At 46.9% G+C, this 21732-nt stretch overlaps 1 protein-coding gene across 15 annotated transcripts in view; it reads right to left on the reverse strand.

Moving 5' to 3' along the window:
* Positions 1 to 21732, reverse strand: part of MTSS1 (MTSS I-BAR domain containing 1) — a 202483-nt gene that overhangs the window by 31926 nt on the left and 148825 nt on the right. For all 15 annotated transcript variants that reach the window (XM_023545979.2, XM_023545983.2, XM_023545978.2 and 12 more), the window contains 3 exons: positions 6752 to 6836; positions 4039 to 4130; positions 2996 to 3070 (listed from right to left, as the gene is read on the reverse strand). In XM_023545979.2, coding sequence (XP_023401747.1) covers positions 2996 to 3070; positions 4039 to 4130; positions 6752 to 6836 — 252 coding nt within the window. The remainder of the gene's footprint in view (positions 1 to 2995; positions 3071 to 4038; positions 4131 to 6751; positions 6837 to 21732) is intronic.

Below are 21732 nucleotides of genomic sequence, written 5' to 3' on the forward strand. Positions count from 1 at the left end.
GATTCAACACTCTCAGGATGAAAAAAAAAAAAAATGTAGCTAAAGCTTTTGTCCACACTAACACACGGTATAAATCTTGGAAGGAACACACTAATGCTTTTATAAACCGGGGTCTAGGAACCTACTGGAGCCGGTGGCACACTGGTTAAGAGCTTGGGTGCTAATCAAAAGGTTGCGAGTTCAAATCCACAAGGCACTCCTTGGAAATCCTTGGGGCTGTTCTACTCTGTCCTATAGAGTTGCTATGAGACGGAATTGACTCAACAGCAACGGGTGTATTTTTTTTTTTTTTTAGGAACCTACTATCAGAAGGAGATGAAACGGATGCCTTAAGAGGTATTCCAGGAATCTCTGGGTGGTACAAATAGTTAAGTGCTCGACCACTAACCAAAAGGTTGGCAGTTCAAACCTATCAAGAGGTACATCAGAAGGCAGGCCTAGCATCTGCTTCTAAAAGGTCACAGCCATTGAAAACCCTATGGAGTAGTTCCGCTCTGCACATATGGGGTTGCCGTGCGTCAGAATCGACTTGATGGCAACTAACTACAACAAGAGATAGTCTAGGAATACTACAGTTAGCCAGATCCAAAATAACTGAAAGTCTCAAATGACCAGATTTCTTCCAGCCCGTAACTTGTCGGGTTTCCAGTCCGTTCGGAACTCGTGCCTTCTAGGGAAGCTCTCCTCAACAAGAACCCAGTGAGAAGGATGACTCCATGGCCTTCCCTACATTCATCCCAGAAATACACAAATGTGAGCACCTGGTCAAAAGAGGCACTCATATATCTCAGAAATATTTTTTACAAGGCAAGAAATAAAATTTGTTTTCTGGCTGTACCTTGGAGAAACTAGAAAGTCATCCAGAACATTCCAAGTTACTGATCTGACTTCACTTACAGATGTAAGCATGCCATCATGGCCACCATGTCTAAAAGGACACTGGCGCCTGAGACAGCCAGATATGTGGCTGCAGCTGAGAAGACGGCAGCTTCAGAAAACCCTAATCACAACCTAAGTTCTCCCAGCCTTCAAGCACAAATGCCCCAAGAAATTTCAAAACTAAATGCCAATTATTCCTGAGTCCCAGGGCCAGAAGCATCTATTCATGTCATGCAGTCTAGAACCCTATGGATCCCAAATCTTTCTATCTGACACTTTGATGGGGAGCTCGTTATTCTCCTAGGCAGCCGTGCCAGTGCTGGGCACGTCTAATTGCTGGAAACTTCCTTTTATGAGCACTGCAATCAACCTATCAGGCTTCACCCATAGGGCCAAATTCTACTAATTGGACAATACCAGTGACTTTGAGTGACAGACGAAGGCTAGTTCACCCTCCTTGCAGAATTCAGATAAAAGGATTATCACTGTAGCCAAGAATTTAAGGCCTCTGAAAGGGGAACTCTAGAAAAGCCAAGGGAAAATAGCTACTTTTTCTTACTTTCTATTCTTCACCAAACTCCCATACCTTTTCTAAGCTCTAAGCATCAACCCTGGGCCATCCCTTCAAGCCCATTAATCCTCCCTATCTTCAAGCTGGCAGTTAGCTGGAGTTATGCTCAGAATTTTTACCAGCTTGCTCTTCCACCGGGCCTCGGCTTTGATGGATTGCGGCAGTAACTTTTATTTATAAACATCTTCCCCTGGACTCGCTAAAATATTACTGGCAGGAATCCTATCACTTGTCAAACCCTTGCTCCCAGGTGCCTTTGTTAGACAGAATGCCAACTGCTGAAGCACCAGACCTAAAAGATACTACTGAGGCCAATACTGACAGATAACTGATCATGGGTGAAAATTTTTCTGCTCTTGAAATGAAGCCCTGGTGGTACAGTGGTTAAGAGCTCAGCTGCTAACCAAAAGGTCCACAGTTTGAATCTATCAGCTGCTCCTTGGAAACCCTATGGGGCAGTTCTACTCTGTCCTATAGGGTTGCTGTGAGTCGGAATCAAATGCAATGGGTTTGGTTTTGGTTTTATCTTGAAATGGTTCCATGGTTTTTATAAGAACTGGGGGGACATTTTTCGGAAATGCCAAACCTTAGATAAAAACTTTCTCCTGCTGCCATAAACCTCACTGCATCCTTTCATCTCTCCAAAGGTATCTTCTTTTAATTCCAAATGGGAATGGACTGTTTAGGAAAAAGGAAATTTGGTTTTGGGGATTTCTACCTAAAAGGCAGACATCTTAAATTAACACGGAACTCTGGGAAGGCAGATGAGGGGTGGGTTCCTTCTACCGCCCACATAGCAGGCTGACTAAAAACTCCCATCTTATCAACAGTGATGCATCAAATTCCAAAATCTGGTGTCAAGAGAGACTTTAAGGTTTTAGAAGAATGTTTGCAAAACGGATGTAGCTAGATTTTTCTCTTCTAATTCCAGCCCATACCAGGAGGGCAAAGTTGGGTTTCGGATCCGACAATTAAAGGGTTTGTGAATGGTGATAAAGGGAGAGGCAGGAGGAGGGGATCTGGCATGGTCTGCTTTTTATTAACTGGGAATTAGTAAGCTCCCATCCTAACGAACGCCATCAAAAGTCCCCCATAGCAGCAACTCCCAGCAGCTACTTCTAACACGTTCACAAGACTTAATAAAGGGTTTAGGAGATTATAGGCTGTGAAAGATGGAAAAGAAAATGACATAATTTCTGTAATAATTACTATAGAACATTTGCATAAAGGCTTTTATGTGCCACACGAAAGCGTCCAAGAAATTTATCGGGTTCATTACAGTGCACAATAGCACGGAAACTGTCACATTTTGGAGACAAAGGTAAGGGGAGGGGACAAGTCAAGCATGACTTTGTAAGGGCCTCAAATGAATACATATCCTGTACTTCAAGAACGTCAACTCAGATAGATGCTATTTGCTCCCATCTGTTCTCTGGGACTATCAGACATGAGGAGGTCTATGAGTATCTTCCGCTTCAAAGACCGATGGAGCACGTGTTTGCTTTCTCAAAGTAATAAGACTTATGACAGAATTTTAAGAGTTACCTTTTTTTGCTTTCTTCTGCAGTTTCAGCGTGTCTGAGGACTTCTTTTTTATCTCTTGGCGCGCTTTTTTGTATTCTAAGAGAAAGCAGAATATTGAAGGATTTGACCATTTTGCTCAACAGGCATTATCATCACCACAGAAAGCATGAACTATGACATGCCATGAACAGCTTTACCAGAATACAGTAGGATGAAATCTCATGATAATTTTTTACAAGAAAGAGGCTTTAAATTAAAATGGAAAACTCCACAAAACTCATGACAGTTTTTTTCCCACTAATACCAGTCTTGAGTTAGGGCATCAATTGGAAGTATTTTAATAAAAATTATTTATTTGCCAAGTTATTCATTTGCCAATGTAATTTTATTCAAATTTTCATTCAGTTGCCAATGAAAACTGGCAATTGTTGGCTCAAGCATCAGGAAAGATTTTCAATATTACTTACTTTCCCAAGGCCCATCTCCACTGAACTTCACTTAAAAAGAACCCCATGTGGGGTAAATATTGGCCAGACACTACAATTATGAGAAGAATGGCGGTGCTATTTCCTTTGAAGATCAGACCTAGCTCCTTCTCCATACCATCAAGGTCCTCAACAACTACCTAAGCCAGTCACAAAGACTGTCTCGCCTGCTCAAGGCAATATGCAAAGAGAATAGCCAGGTCTGGGCAGGGACAGAAGGTTAGCTTGTACCATTAAAAGTTTGGTTTTCAAAATGAGCCTTATGTAGGAATCTTTGGCATCTAAGTTTCTAGTTCTAGTACCATCTACTTCTAATTCAGCTGATCACAAATGACACCACTAGCAGACCAGGCTGCTGAGAGATGTTTCATGGCCAAAAACAGCACTGAGTTTTGCAATAGGATCACCTTTGACCCATTATCTTCCAAACTGAAATGCCTACAGAAGATGTGGGGCAGAGCAAGCCCTTAGCTATTTGAGGGTGATATCAATAAACCCAGAAGAGGGCCCATGAAGCAGCCAGAGCAGTCCCCAGCTCTTCCCAGGGTTCTACTCTGGGTCAGATGTCTGCCCCTCTACCTTTTGCGTGGTCTTTATCCAGCTGGTTCGCCACTTTCTTCCATTCTTCCATCTGTTCTTGAAGTGGGTTTATCAGGCAGTCAATTAAAGCGCTTTTATCAAAAGGAGAAAGAACAGGAGAAATTAGAGCTCAAAGATACATTTTATCGTCAGGATTTACACTTGGTTGTCAAAGCATACCTAAATCACAATTACCTAAGCAAGAAAAGGCAGAATAAGCTCCCATCAGAACATAAGCTAGATGAAAAGTTCACATCTAAATCCCCCAGCTTCCAGCTTTGGAACAGCTTTGTCCTTTGAACAATTTTCAATGACTATTAAGAAGCTGTAAGTGGCACTGGTTGGAACGAGCCCACTTCTCACTTCCCTGCTTATATTCCAGTCCTCATATTAACAAGCAAATTTCCAGACCAGTGGGTCACCTGCTGGCCCCACAATAAGGAACCCCTGGAGAATTTCGCAAAGGTAAAGATTGGTGGGCCGTACCCCACACCTACCAGAAACCTTGAGGGTGGGGCCCCAGAATGACTACATTTAAAAAAAGACTCCCCCACCCTGCAAAAAAGACCCACAGGATTCTGATGTACACCCAGGATTATAAACCATGGAAACAGACTGACTTTGGAGAGCCTGGGAAAGAGAAGAGCTAAGAGACAGTTTTCAAGCTTGAGTTTCTCAATCATAGAGGTTGAAGGTACCCCCAGGGGCATTCCTTTATTCTGTGCAGTCTTCCAAAGAGACCACATTTAGGCATATGGAAAGGGGGCTCCCACACACGAGAACCACGCAAGTCATGGCACCACGGTTTTTCATCTGAGCAAAGGAAGACAAACCAGCCCATTCCTACCTCATAGAGATGCTGTAGAAAAAAATTAGTGAGTACCCATAACTGGTTCTCATTTCATTGGTGAGAACTACTAAAAAGCTATCCTCAGACCCTCTCTTGATCCCAAATAAACCAGTTACCGTCCTGTCGCCTCCGACTTATGGCAACCCCATGTGGGTCAGAGTAGGACTGTGCTCCACAGGCTTTTCAATGGCTCTGATTTTTTGTAAGTAGATCACCGGGTCTTTCTTCCAAGGCACCTCTGGGTGGATTCGAACCACCAACCTTTCAGTTGGCAGCTGAACGTGTTAACCGTTTGCACCTGGGTCTTCTCAAAATCTTCAAGTTCTTGACAGATTTTTCTGCTTTTCTTATCAGGGCCTTCCCTTTCCTCTCACCTTCTTTCTCTATCCATCAACATACCACTCCCTCACTTGTTTCTGGTCTCAGTGTCACTGAGCTGGCCACCGTCCCCCATCTCCCTGTATTTCTCCCCACGTCACTCACCCCTGCCTAACATCATAGCAGGTTTATTTAGCGTAGAGAGTGTAAGCTCTGTGAGAGCAGGCTCCTATTTACTGCTGTACCCTATACACCTAAAACAGTACCTGCTACACAGCAGGTGCTCAGCAAACAGTGGTTGTTGAATTGGGGGGTCTGTATCCTCATCATAAAAGTAGGCTGAGATGCCACAGGGCTGGCATAAAAATGAACGAGGTGATGTGTGAGGAAGCAGCCTCTAAGCTGTAGAGCACTTTACAAATGTGACCGAGAGGGAGGGAAGCCAACTCCCATTTCCCACTACTCTGGTGCTTTCTGGTTTGTGAACACTTCATTAATTTTTATAAGAACCCTTCAAAGTAGGTATTATTATCCCCATTTTATAGGGTCTGAGGTCTTAGCCCAAGATTACTGTTGTTGTTGGGTGCCGCTGAGTTGATTTTGACTCACGGCAACCCCATGTGACAGCCTAGAACTACCTCCTAGGGTTTTCTAGGCTATAATTTTTATGGAAGCAGATGACCGGGTCTTTCCCCATGGAGTTGCTAGGTGAGTTCAAACCGCCAACCTTTCAGTTAGCAGCTGAGCACTTAACCATTTGAGCCACCCAGGCCCAAGATTATACAGTGTTAAGTGGGAAGGTCAGGGTTCGAACCCAGGTCTGCAGAGATGGAGTGCTTCCTACTATGTTCTGCTGCCTCTGGCAGAGGCCCTGCCAAGTGGGCCAGAGAGATTTCACTATGGCAGGCATTTACATAACTCGCTACCCATAAAGCGGAACTGCACAAAATTGCTGAATTATGCTGATCTGCTTGGAAACCAGTGTGCATTTTCATTTGAACACTGGTGACCCCAAACCCCCGTGTCAGCCATTGCCATTGCTATGCATTCTGAACACGTGAAAGCCAAACAGGAAGCTGGCTCTGTGAGCTTCCACTTCACTAGGGGTCAGGAAAAAGCTTGGAGGGGAAGGGTTCCAGGACAGAAAGGCCTGTTCACTCTCCTATCCTGCATCTCCTCTTCCTAGGAGGCTCTGCAGGGTGCTAAAGGCCTGGGGGCCTCAGCAGGGTGCGCCAGCTCATCTCCTCATCCTGAAGGAGCGTGAGAAGAACTACACTCAGGAGCATAGACTAGATCCTGCAGGGAGCGCAGGCCCCATCAGGGCAGGAACCCAGGTCTCGCTGTGTTCCCAGTGCCAAGAGCAGTGCCTGGCACATAACAGATGTCCCATCCATACCCATTCAATGACTAAACAATCAAGGGGGAAGACGGGCCCTGAGGTTTTAAATGCTACAAGGCAACCGCTTCCAGTGAGTTTCGCTATGTACCGTTGCTTCCTCCGCAACTAGCAAGGGCGTTGACCACCTGGGCTCAGATGTCCCTCACCTTGAGAACTGCCTCAGCTTGGCTTCAATGCTTCTGTGTCTCATGCACATCCTGGTTAGAGCGGATCCGATCTCCCTGGTGCCACCTGCAACAGCAAGAGAGGCAAGGTTGAGGGCAGGGTGAGGAGCTGCGATCCCCGAGACCTTTAGGGAGAGAGCAAAAGCATGGAAATACAAGCCAGATCTCCACCAAGTCGCAAAACCTAAGCCAGTGGATTTCAAACCTTGGACCATGGCCCTCAGGAAAAAGCAGGTATTTTATACTCAGAACACGTGCCCAATTTATACGTTTACGTTTAAAGACACACACACATAAGTACATACATATATAAATACACACATCTATACATGGTGAGGGAAACCCTGGTGGCACAGTGGTTAAGAGTTCAGCTGCTAACCAAAAGGTCGGCAGCTGGAATCCACCAGGCGCTCCCTGGAAACCCGATGGAGCAGTTCTACTCTGTCCTTTAGGGTCACTATGAATTGGAATTGACTTGGCAGCAACAGGCTTGGTTTTCGGTTTTTGTGTATGGTGGTCTATGTATATATCACCAAGATGAAAGTTATCCTTGCCATATGATACTCTCTGATATTATCTATTCTATCTGATTTTTTATAAATGCTGATTGTGATCCAGATATTGATTTTAAAAACCACAAACGAGTCCTGGGTTTGATCAAAATAGCCACTGATGTTTAGGGAAAAGTTGTAGATTTTTTCCCCCACTTCTGGCAAAGTAATCCACTTCACATTATTGAAAGCAGCTAACAAAGCCACTCCAAGCTATTTCAGAACACGGGTTCTAGAATGTAAGTAATTCAGAGAACGGCAAGACGAAGGTAAAGGAAGTAACAGAGTAACTTTGAAATGGTTTTGGTTAACACCAGCAAAAAAAAGGTCCTGGTGCTCAGCAAATGACTGAAGTATAAGCTGCGGTAGAGTTTGATTTTCCTGAAATGCTTGTCATGCTTTCGCCTGCAGCACACCCTTTTCTGTGATGATTTTAGAAATCTTCTCTTCCCTCCCCCTCTCGGAAACAATGCTTCCATCAGCATTCGCTCGGGCGTGGGGGGTGGGGGGTCAGCAAACTGTAACCACAGATGGTAATTCTGCCCTGAATGCTGGAAGGCCAGGCACAATTATAAACGTTATGAGAACATTGGAGCTTGTGAAATCGCGGAAAAGTGTCCAATAAAGCACTATTTTTAACAGGCGAGGCCTTCAAGGGAAAGCCGTAGGAACTCACGGCAGGTTGAACCAGGTCAAGTTAACAGAGGAAAATCTCCTCCTTATTAGCACCTGGACTCTCATGGCTTGTATTTCCCGCTCCGCCCTCTCTTCCAAAAAGAACGCCAATTTGATGGCATTACAGTTCCACGTATTTTCCATTTTATTCTAGAAACTAACAGGTTTCTAGAATAATGACGTCAACAACAAAAAACAATAGTGACATGTATTATATATTAACATTTATATATTTTATTTATTTAGTCTGAAAAGGGAAGTCTTCTCAGGAAGGTTCTTCGTCTAAATCAGTGTTTCTCAATTGACGCTACTGACACCTAGTACCAGTCGATCCTTCGTAGTGAGGGGCTGTCCCATGCACTGTACAATGTTTAGCAGCATCCTTGGCCTCTACCCAAGTCAGTAGCATCCCCACATGTGCGACAACCGAAAATGTCCCTGCCATCCCTTAAAAAAACAAAACAGTTGCCAATAAGTCAATTCAGACTCATAGCGACTCCTAGATGACCAAGTAAACTGTGCTCCGAAAGGTTTTCAAGGGCTGTGATCTTTCAGGAGCAGATCACCGGGCCTTTCTTCTGAGGCACATCTGGATGGACTCAAACTTTTGGTTAGCAGCTGAGCGTGTTAATCATCTACAGCACCCCAAAACAAAAGAAACCCATTGCCGTTGGGTCGATTCCAACTCAGGGCAACCCTACAGGACAGAGAAGAACTGCCCCATAGGTTTCCAAGGAGTGGCTGCTGGATTCTAACTGCCAGCCTTTTGGTTAGCAGCCATAGCTCTTAACCGCTGTGCCACCAGGGCTCCTTGCATCAGCCAGGGACCCCAAAAACATCCCTAGACAGTACCAAGTGTTCCCTAGGGGGCAAACTTGCCTCCTGTTGAGATCAAGTGTTCTGAAAAAAGATCCTGAGCAAGAACTAAATGTCACCTCAGGCTGACTTTTTTAAATGGCCAGAAGTCTCTTTAAAATGTTGTCTTTTAGCCCCTGGCACCTGAACCCACTCTTTGAGGGGCAGGTGAGAACAGTGACCATCTCAGCGGCTCCATCTACTGTGATTCACATGGTTCTACCAGCAGAGGGCGCTGTTTTCTCAGTATCGACTCACCTTCTGGGCGCTCAGGTTCTCTAAGTTTTTATTGCTTATAAGCAAGGATAAAGAACATTTTATCCCTGGGGAAACATATCCTCCATTTCCTGGGCCTTCATTTGATTAAAAGTTAATAACCTGGCCACACAAGGAAACTGGTACACTCATTCACTGCTGGAGGGAGTGTAAACCAGCACCTTCTTTTCTGGAGGAACATTTGGCAGCATTTATCAACAAAGCCTTAAAAACATCCACCCTCTTTGACCCAGCAATTCTACCCTTAGGAACTTTACCTGAGGGGACAATTTAGGATGAGAGCAAGTTCTTACCTATGAGGGCAGTCATAGTACATCTAGAAACAAAATCCCATTGTAGGAAGCTGGTTAAATAAACCCGTAGCACGGCCACACAATGGACTAGCATGCAGGCATTTGAAATGCTGGAGAAGAACGTTCAAGGTCATGGGAAGATGAGGCAGGCACTGATATCAATACCCTATATATATATTAACATATCCCTGGGTGGCACGAATGGTTAAGTGCTCGACTACTAGCCAAAAGGTTGGCAGCTTGAACTTACCCAGAGAAACCTCAAAAGACAGGCCTGGAGTTCTGCTTCCGAAAGGTCACAGCCTTGAAAACCCTACAGAGCAGTTCCACTCTGCACACATAGGCTCACCATAAGTCAGAAATGACTTGACAGTAGCCAGCAACAACACATACTGACTCATGTGATCCTCACAACACCCTCAGGAGGCTGATGCTATTATCACTCTAATTTTATAGAAAGGAAAAGTGTATCGAGTAATTTGTCCAAGATTACATTGCTAGTAAAGGCATTGGTAGCTCAGTGGTAGAATTCTCCCCTTCCATGCAGGAGAACCGGGTTCAATTCCCGGCCAATGCATCTCACGTGCAGCCACCACCCGTCTGTCAGTGGAGGCTCCTGTGTTGCTGTGATGCTAAACAGGTTTCAGCAGAGCTTCTGAACTGAGACAGACTAGGAAGAAAGGTCTGGCGACCTACATCAGAAAATTAGCCAATGAAAATCCTATGGATGACCCAACAGTCTAACTGACAACCTACCCAGGGGATGGTACAGGGTGCGGCAGCATTTCATGCCCTTGTGCATGGCGCCACCAGGAGTTGGAGGCTGACCCATGGCAGCTAACAATACACCGCTAGTAAGTGGGATCAAACCTGGTTGTCAGGCTCCAGAGTCTGTGCAATGAGCCACTCTGCCATATGGCATTTATTTACAAAGGGAGAGGGGAAGGGGCAGAGACCAGAGCCTAGAACACGATGCTAAAGCTTACTTATCTACATACTGTGACTAGCGGTAAGGTTTTACAGCCCAGTTATCTCATTTTAATTCTTGAGCCTAGAATTGCGAAGTTGATACCACAGGGATGGAGCTCCCATCCTTGCTAAGTGAGAGAGAGCTCAGTGTTGGAGAGCTGCTCCTTTGCCTTTCCGTGCCTCAGTTTCCACAAGATACAACGAAAAGGTGAAAAAAGATCTCAACAGTCGGCTCCCCCACCCCACTTCTCTGCTCCATTATTTGTCATCTTCCCAGATATTTTCCATAGATCACCGCTGATCTTTTATCATCCCAAGAAAAGCCCGCGGCTTCCCTGAAACAGCTGAACGATGCAACAATAGCAATTTCTGAACATGTCGTCTGTGCTCCACCATTGGCTTCTGAGGAACAGGAAGCCCAACCGAGGAGAGGAAATAAAGAACCGCACAGAAAACTTCCAAAAAGCAGTGTCTCTGTCCGGCTGGCTCAAGGGCAGGGGACAGGCCGATGACATTCCCCGTGGCACCCAGGGTAAACCACACCCTTTAGCATTACTGCTGATCTCGGCAGCAAAAAGGTCCGTCTGTAGATGAGCTAACAACCTCCTATCCTCTCCCTAACCCTTGCTAAAACTTAAAAAAAAAAAAAAAAATCAGCATGTCTCAATAAGCTTCAGAGAAGACCGGTTTTAAGACATCTGCAAGAGCTCCGATTTGACAGTGAGGTTTATCTGTGGACTCAAATGGGCTGAGGCACACTCAGCACCCTGTGGATGAGAACAGGAGACCAAACCTGTTGCCCTCAAGCCGATTCTGGCTCACGGCAACCCCACGTTTTACAGAGTAGAACTGCCCCATAGACACGGTTTTCTTGGCTGTAATCTTGACAGAAGCAGATTGCCAGGCCTTTCTTCTGCGGCACCACTGGGTGGATTTGAATCACTAACCTTTAGGTTAGCACTTGAGTGCAAACCGCTTGTGCCACCCAGGGACCACTGGATTGAGGACAAGCTCTTACTTATTTCTGCATTCCCAGCACCCAGCGCTGGTGCCGAACGAACGAAGGGATATTTGCCATTCCAAGAACAAATCACCAGGGTGGTCATATCTGAAGGTGGACATGAGCTGGGTTTGCCTTCTGTATAATCCATAAACATCTGTGTGCACTCTGTGCACGCTACAGAAGGTTGAGAGTAAACATGAGAAGCTTACCGTCTTAGAGAAGGCTGAGTCAATTCAAAGCCAGCCCAGACCAACCATGGTGTATTAATTTTCTCTACTTGCTGTCAAGTCGATTCCAACTCATGGTGACACCATGTGTGTCAGAGTACAACTGCTCCCTAGGGCTTTGGAAGTAGGTCACCAGGCCTTTCTTTTGAGGTGCCTCTGGGTGAATCTGAACCGTCAACCTGTTGGTTAGTAGTTAGTGCTTAACTGTTTGCACCACCCAAGGCCACAAGTTGGAATGAGCTGGTTTATTCATTTCCAAGGGCTGCATTAACCATAAACTCTGGGGTTTAAAACAACACAAGCTTGGTACCCCACAGTTTTGGAGGTCAGAAGGAGACAAGGCCGTAGCCCTTGAGGGGCTCATGGACTGGTTGGGGAGAAGACCTATAAAATGGTGCCGGGAACACAACCTTCACAGCAACCCTGTGCGGTAGGCATCCTTGTTCCCATTTTACAGATGAAGAAACTGAAGCTCAGGAGAATTAACTACCTTGCTGAGGGTCACAGAGCCAGTAGATGGTAAAGCTAAAATCCAAACCCTGCCTTTGCTAATCTCAAAAGGCCCTTTCCGGCTATTAAAAAAAAAAATTGCCATCGAGTCAATTCTGACTCATAGTGACCCTCTACGACAGAGTAGGACTGCCCCACAGGGTTTCCGAGGAGTGGCTGGTAGATTCAAACTGCCGACCTTTTGGTCAGCAGCTGAGCTCTTAACCACTGCGCCACCAGGGCTCCTTTCCCACTCTAATAAGCTGGAAATACTCCTGACTGAGGACAAAAAAAAAAAGAAAATTTCTTTTTTTTTTTTTTTGTCCTCAATCAGAGGACAAAGGGGCACATTAAAGTCACAAACAGAATAAAATTATTCATTGCCTATTTTTTAGGGCACAGGGACGATATGAGGAAATAAGGAAGCAGAGCCACTGAGCCACGCTCCCTTCCCCTCAAAAGCCTGCCTAGTGGCTAAACCCTCAGGCCTGCCACTTGCCACAGTGGCTCTGCTGTGGGGGACGGTGGCCCCCATCAAGTTGCATTGTCCTGTCCTTCCAAGCTGCCTTATTAGCAGGTGGCTCCCACCTCCCCACACAGCAGGGCACTAATGGGGCAGCAGTCGCTGGGCCTACAGCGCAGGCAGGTGGCAAACACGACTGAAAAGCCATTCTGTCAGGCCCAGCTTCTGCAGCAGGAGGGGGAGGGTGGGAGGAAGCAAAATTCGAAAAAGGCTTTGGTGAAGCGCCTGCTACAATAAGTCACTGTGCCTTCCAGCTGCCCCTCCCAGGGCTAACGCTGGAAGGCTAATTAGGAGTCAGACAGAACTGACGGACAGGGGAATATTCTCTGAAACCCCTGCACGCATGGGGTCCTAAGGGGCAGGGTCTCTCAATCTTGGCATCGGCGACATTTGGGGCCGGGTGGTTCCTTGTCCTGAGCGCTGGAGAAGTTCAGCAGCATCCCTGCCCTCTACCCACTAGATGCCAGCAAACACCTCCTCACCCACCCCCCAGCTGTGACAACCAAAAATGTCTCCACACATTGCCAAATGCCCTCTGGGGGGCAAACAGCCCCCAGTTGAGGACTCCTAGGTTATAGGCGTGTAATTCCGTTGTGGGGCTGACCTGTCCATTGTAGGATGCTTAGTGGAATCTCTGGTCTCTGCCCACCAGATGCCATTTGTAACCCCTCCCCACCTTGAGTTGTAACAACCAGAAATGTCTCCAGAAACTTCCAAGTGTCCCCTGGTGGGGAAGTGCCCCTCAATGAGAATTACTGGCCCAGGGGAGCATCTGCCCTTTTCCCAGGAGGAGGAGACCCCGGTTCTGGCGCTGGGCCTGGAGATCCACAACCAGCACACTTGGTTCCACAGGAGCGCCCCACAAACACTTGTTGTTGCAGCAGCCATGAAAAGCTATTATGGTCACTGCCGCCCACCCTTCCCTCCCCTCCCTGCCTTTCCCTTCCCTCCCTTCCCTTCCCCAGCTTCCTAAGCACAGAGGTAATAGGCAATTTGTGTTCTCATAATGAAGAAAATATTCCACTCACCATTAGAGAAGCTTTCATTAAAAAAACACACAACTGACATTCCACAGAGTCAACAGGCACGGACTGTCTCCCCCACAGCCTTGGGGACACATTAATTCAACTACAGGCAGCTCATGTTGAAGCCCAAGGTATCAGAAATACCCCAATAATATGAAAAGCAGCCCACAAGGCCCAAGGCAAGAGGATCTGGCAGTAGAAGACCCGCCATCTGTGGGGTTTGCAAGAGTCCCTTCATGAGATCCGACATGAGCTCAGGGAGGGGAGGGCCAGTGGAATAAGGAAGCAACCTCAAACCCCTCGATGGCTTCTGACTTCCACCCAGACCCTGGCCGGCCCTGAGCTGTCAGCCTGAACATGACTCTGAAAATCTATGGCACTGGCCACAAAACAGGTATCACCCAAACTTAACCCTGGCCGGTGCTCTCTCCTCGTCCCCTCTTCTGCAGGTTTGAGTGAATATGTGCAGATTAATAAAATCAGTTGCCGCTGAGTCACCCCCAACTCATGGTGGCCCCACGTGTGTCGGAGTAGAACTGCGCTCCATAGGATTTTCAGTGGCTGACTTTCTGGAAATAGATCACCAGGCCTTTCTTCCGAGGCACTTCTCGGTGGACCTCCAACCTTTTGGTTTGCAGCTGAGCATGTTGATGGTGGTCCTCCAAGAACTGGGTAGGCTAACTGGAGTTCTGTGTTCTCTTTGTTGCAGAAAACCCCAAAACAAAATCCACTGCTGTCAAGTCGATCCTGACTCATAGCAAGCCTACAGGACACAGTAGAGCTGCCCCATGGGATTTCTAAGGCTGTAAATCTTTACAGAAGCAGACTGCCACGTCTTTCTCCCGCAGAGCCTGTGGTGGTTTCAAACCATCGAACTTCTGGTTAGCAGCCAAGCGGTTTAACCACTGTGCCACCAGGGCTCCTTGCAGCATGAGCCACACCCAAAATCTATCATCTATGATTTCCAGTTTTGGCTTCTTGTGAAGCAATCTATGTATACTAGATTTTTACAGTCTTATCCCCAATCTTTTACAATTCCCTCATCTATACTTAATTTGATGACAATTTACTTTTTGAAAAGCCACTTGCTTTTATCCTGTCTTTCTAAACATTCCACTTATTTCATAGAAGCAACAAATCCTGATGTTTCACACATCTTTCCAAGGTTTATAGAACTCAGAATTAAATTACTTAATGACAGCCCGTACAACTGGCATATATAGGTTTGGGGGCACACATAACCGACTCTTGGAAAGGCTACAACTCAGGTGGAGGGAGAAGGGCAGACATATTGGAGAGAAGCTTACTAGCTGGGAGCCAAGGAAGGCAAAGGTTGACATTATTTTATACAGAAAATAAGGAGTATCGTTAAAGCAGTGGGTCAATGAAGGCACACTCTGATGAAGCGGTGATTAGCCGAGGCCAAAGTAATTAACGCAGCCGGGCCGGCGTTTCTGTTTGTAGGATGCATGGCTACCATGTGATAACCCTCCCTCCTCCCCTGTCTAATATCACCTCTCTGAGGAGCTGGCTAATGAGTACATGGAACCCAAGTGAACAGCACACAGGGCGCTTTCTGCGAAAACCGGAATCGTTCCTTCTTCCTAAGCATCTCAGAAGACTGGAGGCCGAGAAGGGGCAGTTCAGAGGACCTGCCGGGGAAGGCTCTGTTCATTCTTATTACCAGTCATGCACCAGTGAAGTGGTGACGTGACAGAACTCACAGCTGTGGTGCCCAGAGGTTCACAGTCAACCAACTGCGTGAACCTTCATCCCACTGTGACCCCTCCACACCAGTGGGTGGCTCTAATGAACAGAAGTTTATTTTCTCTCTGTTTAGGAGGCTAGAAGTCTGCATTCAGGGCACTGGCTCTAGGGGAAGGCTTTCTCTGTTCGCTCTGGGGGAAAATCTCTGTCTCAGCTTCCCTAGTGTTCCTCTCAGCATTCTTTGTGGATCCCCACATGGCATCCATCTCCCCCCCCCGTTTGTGCTTGCTTGTTTTTGTGCCTAATCTGCACTTCTATCTCAAAAGTCACTTGGTTTAAGACACATCCTACACAGGTATGGCCTCACTAACAAAACAAAGAAGCCCAATTCCCAGACGGGTCTGTATCCACAGGTATAGGGTTAGGATTTCAACACATATTTTAGGGGGTACACAATTCAATCCATAACACTATGCTTGGCTAAGGAGGCTTTAAAGGTGTCCCAGCCCTAGAGCTCTCTGCGTTATCTCTGTACTGCAAAGTCCTGAATAGTTGCATCCCCAGCCTTCTTTCAGCAAAGAACGAACAAAACTGAAAATTCAAAAAAGAAAAAAAAAATTTTTTTTTTTTTTAGCTCCCACTAAATCCAGCACTCAGCACCTTCACTCAGGCCACTTCTGAAAGAGCCACCGGCAGGTGGTAGTATGTCAGTTTCAATACAGGAGGAAACCTTCTCTCTTCTTTCTTACTCTCAAGCCCCTGTGCTCAGAGAGCCCAGAATTCTGGAAATGTCAGGTGTCTTTTCACCTTGGTGGCTGCTGGAGGGCTGCCAGGCGCTGCATCACAGAAGTTGCCTCAGCGTGCGTCAGCTGCGCTCTGGCTGGGCCGAGCAGAGCAGGGTGGGCACATGGCTGGGTCCACCATCTGCCGCCGGGGGGGACGGCTGAGGTCGGCACTCAACACGGCTCACACAGCTCTGTGGAGGCGTACAGTGAAGCTGGTGCCCTCCCTCGGCAACCTCGCTGGCACACTTTAGAATACCTTTATTTCACAGCTTCAAACGACGGTGCATGGTCTTTGAAAAAAAAAAAAACAAAAAACCAAACCCATTGCCGTTGAGTCGATTCTGACTCATAGCAACCCTACAGGACAGAGTAGAACTGCCCCATAAGGTTTCCAAGGAGCAGCTGGTGGATTCGAGCTGTCGATCTTTTGGTGAGCAGCCGAGCTCTTAACCACTGTGCCACCAGGGCTCCACAGTCTTTGAAAGGGAGAATAAAACTGCTTCAAGACGGCATCCAATAATGAAAAGGTGGAAACAACCCAGTATCCCTCACCAGATGAATGGAGAAAAAATGTGGTACATACAGACAATGGGATATTATTCAGCCGTAAACAGAAATCAAGTTTTGATACATGTCCCCAATCTTTTACAATGGCCTCATCCACACTTAATTTGATGTTTTTTTTTTTTTTTAATGATACCCTGGATACTGGAAAAGAGAAAGGACACCACCCCACACTCAACAAATATTTAGGAAATGGTCTAGTTAACTGTGCTATGCAGCAAGGTGAAAACTTCCTGCCCTCATGGAACTCACAGACAAATCATCTCGTCTCCTTAATTGGAAACGGTAGGTTTTAATGGCGGCCTCAGAGCTGGAAGGAGCCGACTGAGAGAACTCAGGAAGGAACCAACCAGCAGTTCCTTGCTGGTCAGAATCACACTCTGTCTTTCATTAACAGGTAAGCACCTGGCCCACCCTCAGGAGCTCCGGCTTGCTGTCCTTTCTCTTATTCTCCTCCACACAATGCTTCTGTGAGGCAGCTGGCTCTTGTCAGGGGGACTGTTGTTTTCATTAAAGGTCAAAGAAGGCACTCGGGATATGAAGAACATCAAATTAACCAACTACGTTTTTCTGGCTTTGTCAGCATTTTATTTTTATCCCTGAGCAGGAAAAGATGGATAACTGGGAGAAGGTGGCATCATTTGATGCCCTACATCTGTTTGTATACAGGAAAGGCAGGGAGAGAGGGAAACACCCAGCTCCCAGTATGACAGACAAGTTAACCACACATGGCATTTACCATGTATATCGGCCACACGTTCTCTCCACTCACTAGAGGGAACGGCCGCTCAAACCACTGAACAAAGTCCGAATACCTTATGTTAGCCCTGAAATGGTTTCAGAACTATCCAAACATTTTTTAGATCACCTAAATGTTGTCACAACAGGTACACAATTTGATTTCACGGAAACTAATGGATGAGCAGGTAGTGCAAACAGTCAACACACTCAGCTGCTAACCGGAAGGTTGGAGGTTTGAGTCCACCCAGAGGTGCCTCAGAAAAAGGCCTGGTGATCTACTTCCAAAAATTGGTCACTGAAAACCCTATGGAGCACAGTTCTTCTCCTCTGACACACATGGGGTCATCGTGAGTCAGAATCAGCTTGACGGCAGCTGGTTTTTTTAATGGATGAGAAACATCAGTAGTACTTTACACAGAAGCAAAGACCTATCCCGTTGTCTTCCTAGGGTTCCTTAGGACAAACGTGAGGAAACTTAAAAGATTTTCAAAAATAAATTAAGAGTCCCCAACAAAGGAAGCATAACTTCCTTTTTGTTACAATGGCAATCCCAACAGCCAGCTTCAGTCTTCAAAGAAGATTGAAGTTTCCTGTTCAAAACCATTTTATTCTGCAACTGTCTACAGAAGAGGCTGGAACAGAAAACCCAGCTGCTGTTTACGGGATGGCTAATACTGAGCGCTCAGCAAATGCCAGGTATGGTCAGTGGCACAGTTCTGGAAGATGCGTGGTGCCCATACACAGGGTGGGAGATACTGCCAACTGTTATCAGACGACAATCTTCCAGCCAATCTCACTTCTCCGCCTCTCCCGCTTTGCGACTTTTCAAAAAGCAGAGGAAACAAAACCACACACAATCCCACCACCATCTGGCAGCTTCAGGCCAGCAAACGCGAGACTCTGGCAGGCACAAAGACCAATATTCCTCCTCCTTTGTTGCTGTTTTAAAAGCCAAGCGAGAACGGTAATAAGGAAACACAGAAACACGGACACGCTCACGCTATGGAAAAAGCATATTAAGAACAAACGCATTCCGGCAGGGAGTTTTCTCAGCCTTCATTCCCGATGGAATGGGACCTGGATGAAAAGCGCAGTGGGAGTGTCACCGGGAAATGCCCGACATCTGTCACCCTGAACCCCTACTGTGAGGGTCTGCCTTCCCCTCATAGCCATTGGAGCCAGGACTGACTGGCTCCACAACGCCAACACATGCCAGCCAAGCAGATGTGACTTCATGTGTAAAACCCCACTGTGTTTCCTTAGTTCGTGGACATTCATTGTCAGGCAGATCAGATGCCCACAGCGGCAGGTCTGGGCACTATCTCCTGGGCGGCCTTCATGGAATGTCACATGATTGGAAGGTAGCCTGATGAAAATGGCAGAACAGGGGGTCAGTTAAAAGACGTCGTGTGCTTTAGGGCATCAGAGGAAGAGCCTCAGCATTCATCTCTCCCAAAGGGATAGCCCTGCAATGGGACCCCGGAAAACGAGCCCTCTGGCTCCCCTCTTGCTGGATGTCCCCTGGTGACCAGACCTCCTTGCGATGAACCATCCATCCTTAAAAACTCCAGAACCGAGAACCCGGTTACTCTCACATGTCGCTGGCCTCAGAACTACTCCGCCGTTCCTTTAAGGGGTTGCTGAACATCCCTGAACTGTGCAAAAATGTGTTGACGTTAACATCTCAGAAAGCAATCTTGCAGCTTTCCCAATTACTAGGAATAGCTAATGTTTACTGAGTGCCTGCAACATGACACGTGCTTGCAAGCACATTACATTCGTTTTTTAAAAATCTCATTATGCCTCTACAAGGTAGGGATTGTCATCCTAATTTTACAAGTGGGGACAAAGGGCTCAGAGAGGTTAAGTAACTTGTCCCAGGTCACATGGCAGAATTCAGGACTTGCATCCAGGGCTGACTGCATAGCCAAGACCCTTAACCACTCCATTCTTGGGGATACCTCGTCAAGCACTCAGCTACTAACCAAAAGTTGGTGGTTTGACTCTATCCAGAGGTACCGCAGAACAAAGTCCCAGTGATCGACTTCCAAAAGGTCACAGCCATTACAAACCCTACGGAGCACGGTTCTACTCTGACACACATGGGGTCCCCTGCACGGCCAAGCTCATTCCCCACCCCAGATGACCCGCTGGGTGATTTATTGCCACTGTGCTATGTCTGGTCTGGCTACCCATAGCTGTTCCTTTAGTGGGACACAGTGTTCCTCACCTCTGCCCAGGGGAAGACTGGAGACACAACTCTCAACCTTTTTTTTTTTTTTTTTAAGGTCTAGGCAAAAAGCGGTTTCCTTGTTTTTTTAGGATGAGTCCGTGACAGAGAAAGGTTGGGATGGCAAAGAGGTTTCATCTCCTGGGGTAATTCTGATCAGTAATGGACTCCTGGAGCACTGTGTTGAGAAAGATTCTGAGGCTGAATCAGGGCTTGATAGAAAACACAGCGCCCAGGTCGGCTAGCAATGTCTGCCTTGGGTGCTAGAGTAGTGGAGATGCAGCCCTGTATTTGTTACCCTTGCCTGAAATCCTCAAAGGAGAACTAGAGCAGCAACTTCCCAAGCTTTGATGTGCATAAGAAACCCCGAGGGACTGTGTTAAAGTGCAGATTCTGATTCCCAAGGTCTGAAGTGGGCCGAGATTCTGCACTTCTAATAGACTCCCAGGCAATGCTGACTTGTCAAGGGCTACCAGCCACATTTGAAAAGAAGCGGCTAGAGAGTATTTCGTCATCCCATACACCTTTTCCCAACTCCCGTGAATACCACCACCCTGCAGAGGCCCTGCCAGACCAGATGCCCTGGACTTGGAGAGGAGACAGGGGAAACATGACAGTTCACTGTGTCACCATAGGACACTGGGGGCTGCTGCAGAGACAGAATCCTGCTGAGGAAGCTTCCCTGCCCCTCTCTTGGCCTCCATCCAAAGCCAGACTTCCCTTTAACTAGATGTCCTGCCAACAAACGAAAGTGCAACTCTGGGTACAGAGAAAAGGGAGTGTGTGGGCGTGCCAGACAATGCCAGAGGGCAAGGTGGCTCAAAGTGGTTGAGCTTGGGTCAGAAAGAAGCCCCTGGTTCCCACTGGGCTCCACCCTGGGACATTTAAGCAGCCTCTGGTGTATAAAGGTAGGCTTGGAGGAAGCTTTTTCTCTTCTGCCTTGTGGAGGATTTAGAAGCAGCTCAGAGGCCTCCAGGAGCACTTGCAAATAACGATGGGAGAACGGACAGACAGAGGGCAGGAGAGACCAAGAGGGATCAAGCTCACCTCTACCCACCCCCCAGCTTCCCACAGCTTCTTGTTGTTGTTAGTTGCTGTCGAATTGGCTACGACTCATGGCAACCTATGTGTAAGAGAACAAAATTGTAGCCTGGTCCTGTGCCATCTTCATGATCGTTGGTACATCTGAGTCTTCTGTGAATGTCTTCCAACCTGGGAGGCTCACGATATTCTGTTGTGATCCATAGGGCTTTCCTTGGCTAACTTTCAGAAGCAGATCACCATACCTCTCTTCATAGCTTCCCAGGGCACATACGAGTGGGCTTGTGTCCACCATTAGGCTCTGCGCACCTTGGGGACAGCAACAATATCCAACCCATCCCTGAATTCCCAGGGTCTAGGAAACCCTGGTGACATAGTGGTTAAGTGCTACAGCTGCTAACCAAAAGGTCAGCAGTTCAAATCCACCAGGTGCTCCTTGGAAACCCTGTGGGGCAGTTCTACTCTGTGCTATAGGGTTGCTATGACCCGGAATTGACTTGACGTCAACAGGGCTCTGGCAAAACGTATGACCTAGAACAAAAGGCTCCATAGGTATTTACATATAAAGGAACTAAAAAAGGGATTAAAAAAAAAAAAAATTCCGGCAGTATTCTGAAAAGCAGGTACTCACAAGGTTTGAACATCAGAGCTCAACCTGAGATCCCAGGAGAGGGCAATGAGAGGGTCTTTATAAGAATTAGACTCCCCCCCTCCAAGCATCCATTTGGCCCACTCGTGTGAAAACAAAGGGACCAGGGGTTCTGGACCCTGAAGCTGCACCCTCGGAGGCCTGCCTGGGTCTGAGGTGCAGGGTCATCTGGGAAGGAGGACATCTAAATGCTAACCTAATAGAAGCGTTCCATATTTTTGGAAACCCTGGTGGCGTAGTGGTTAAGTGCTATGGCTGGTAACCAAAAAGTTAGCAGTTCAAATCCACCAGGCGCTCCTTAGAAGCTCTATGGGGCAGTTCTACTCTGTCCTATAGGGTCACTACGAGTCAGAATCGACT

The sequence above is a fragment of the Loxodonta africana genome, chromosome 14 (genome assembly GCF_030014295.1).
Source record: "Loxodonta africana isolate mLoxAfr1 chromosome 14, mLoxAfr1.hap2, whole genome shotgun sequence".
NCBI lineage: Eukaryota > Metazoa > Chordata > Mammalia > Proboscidea > Elephantidae > Loxodonta > Loxodonta africana.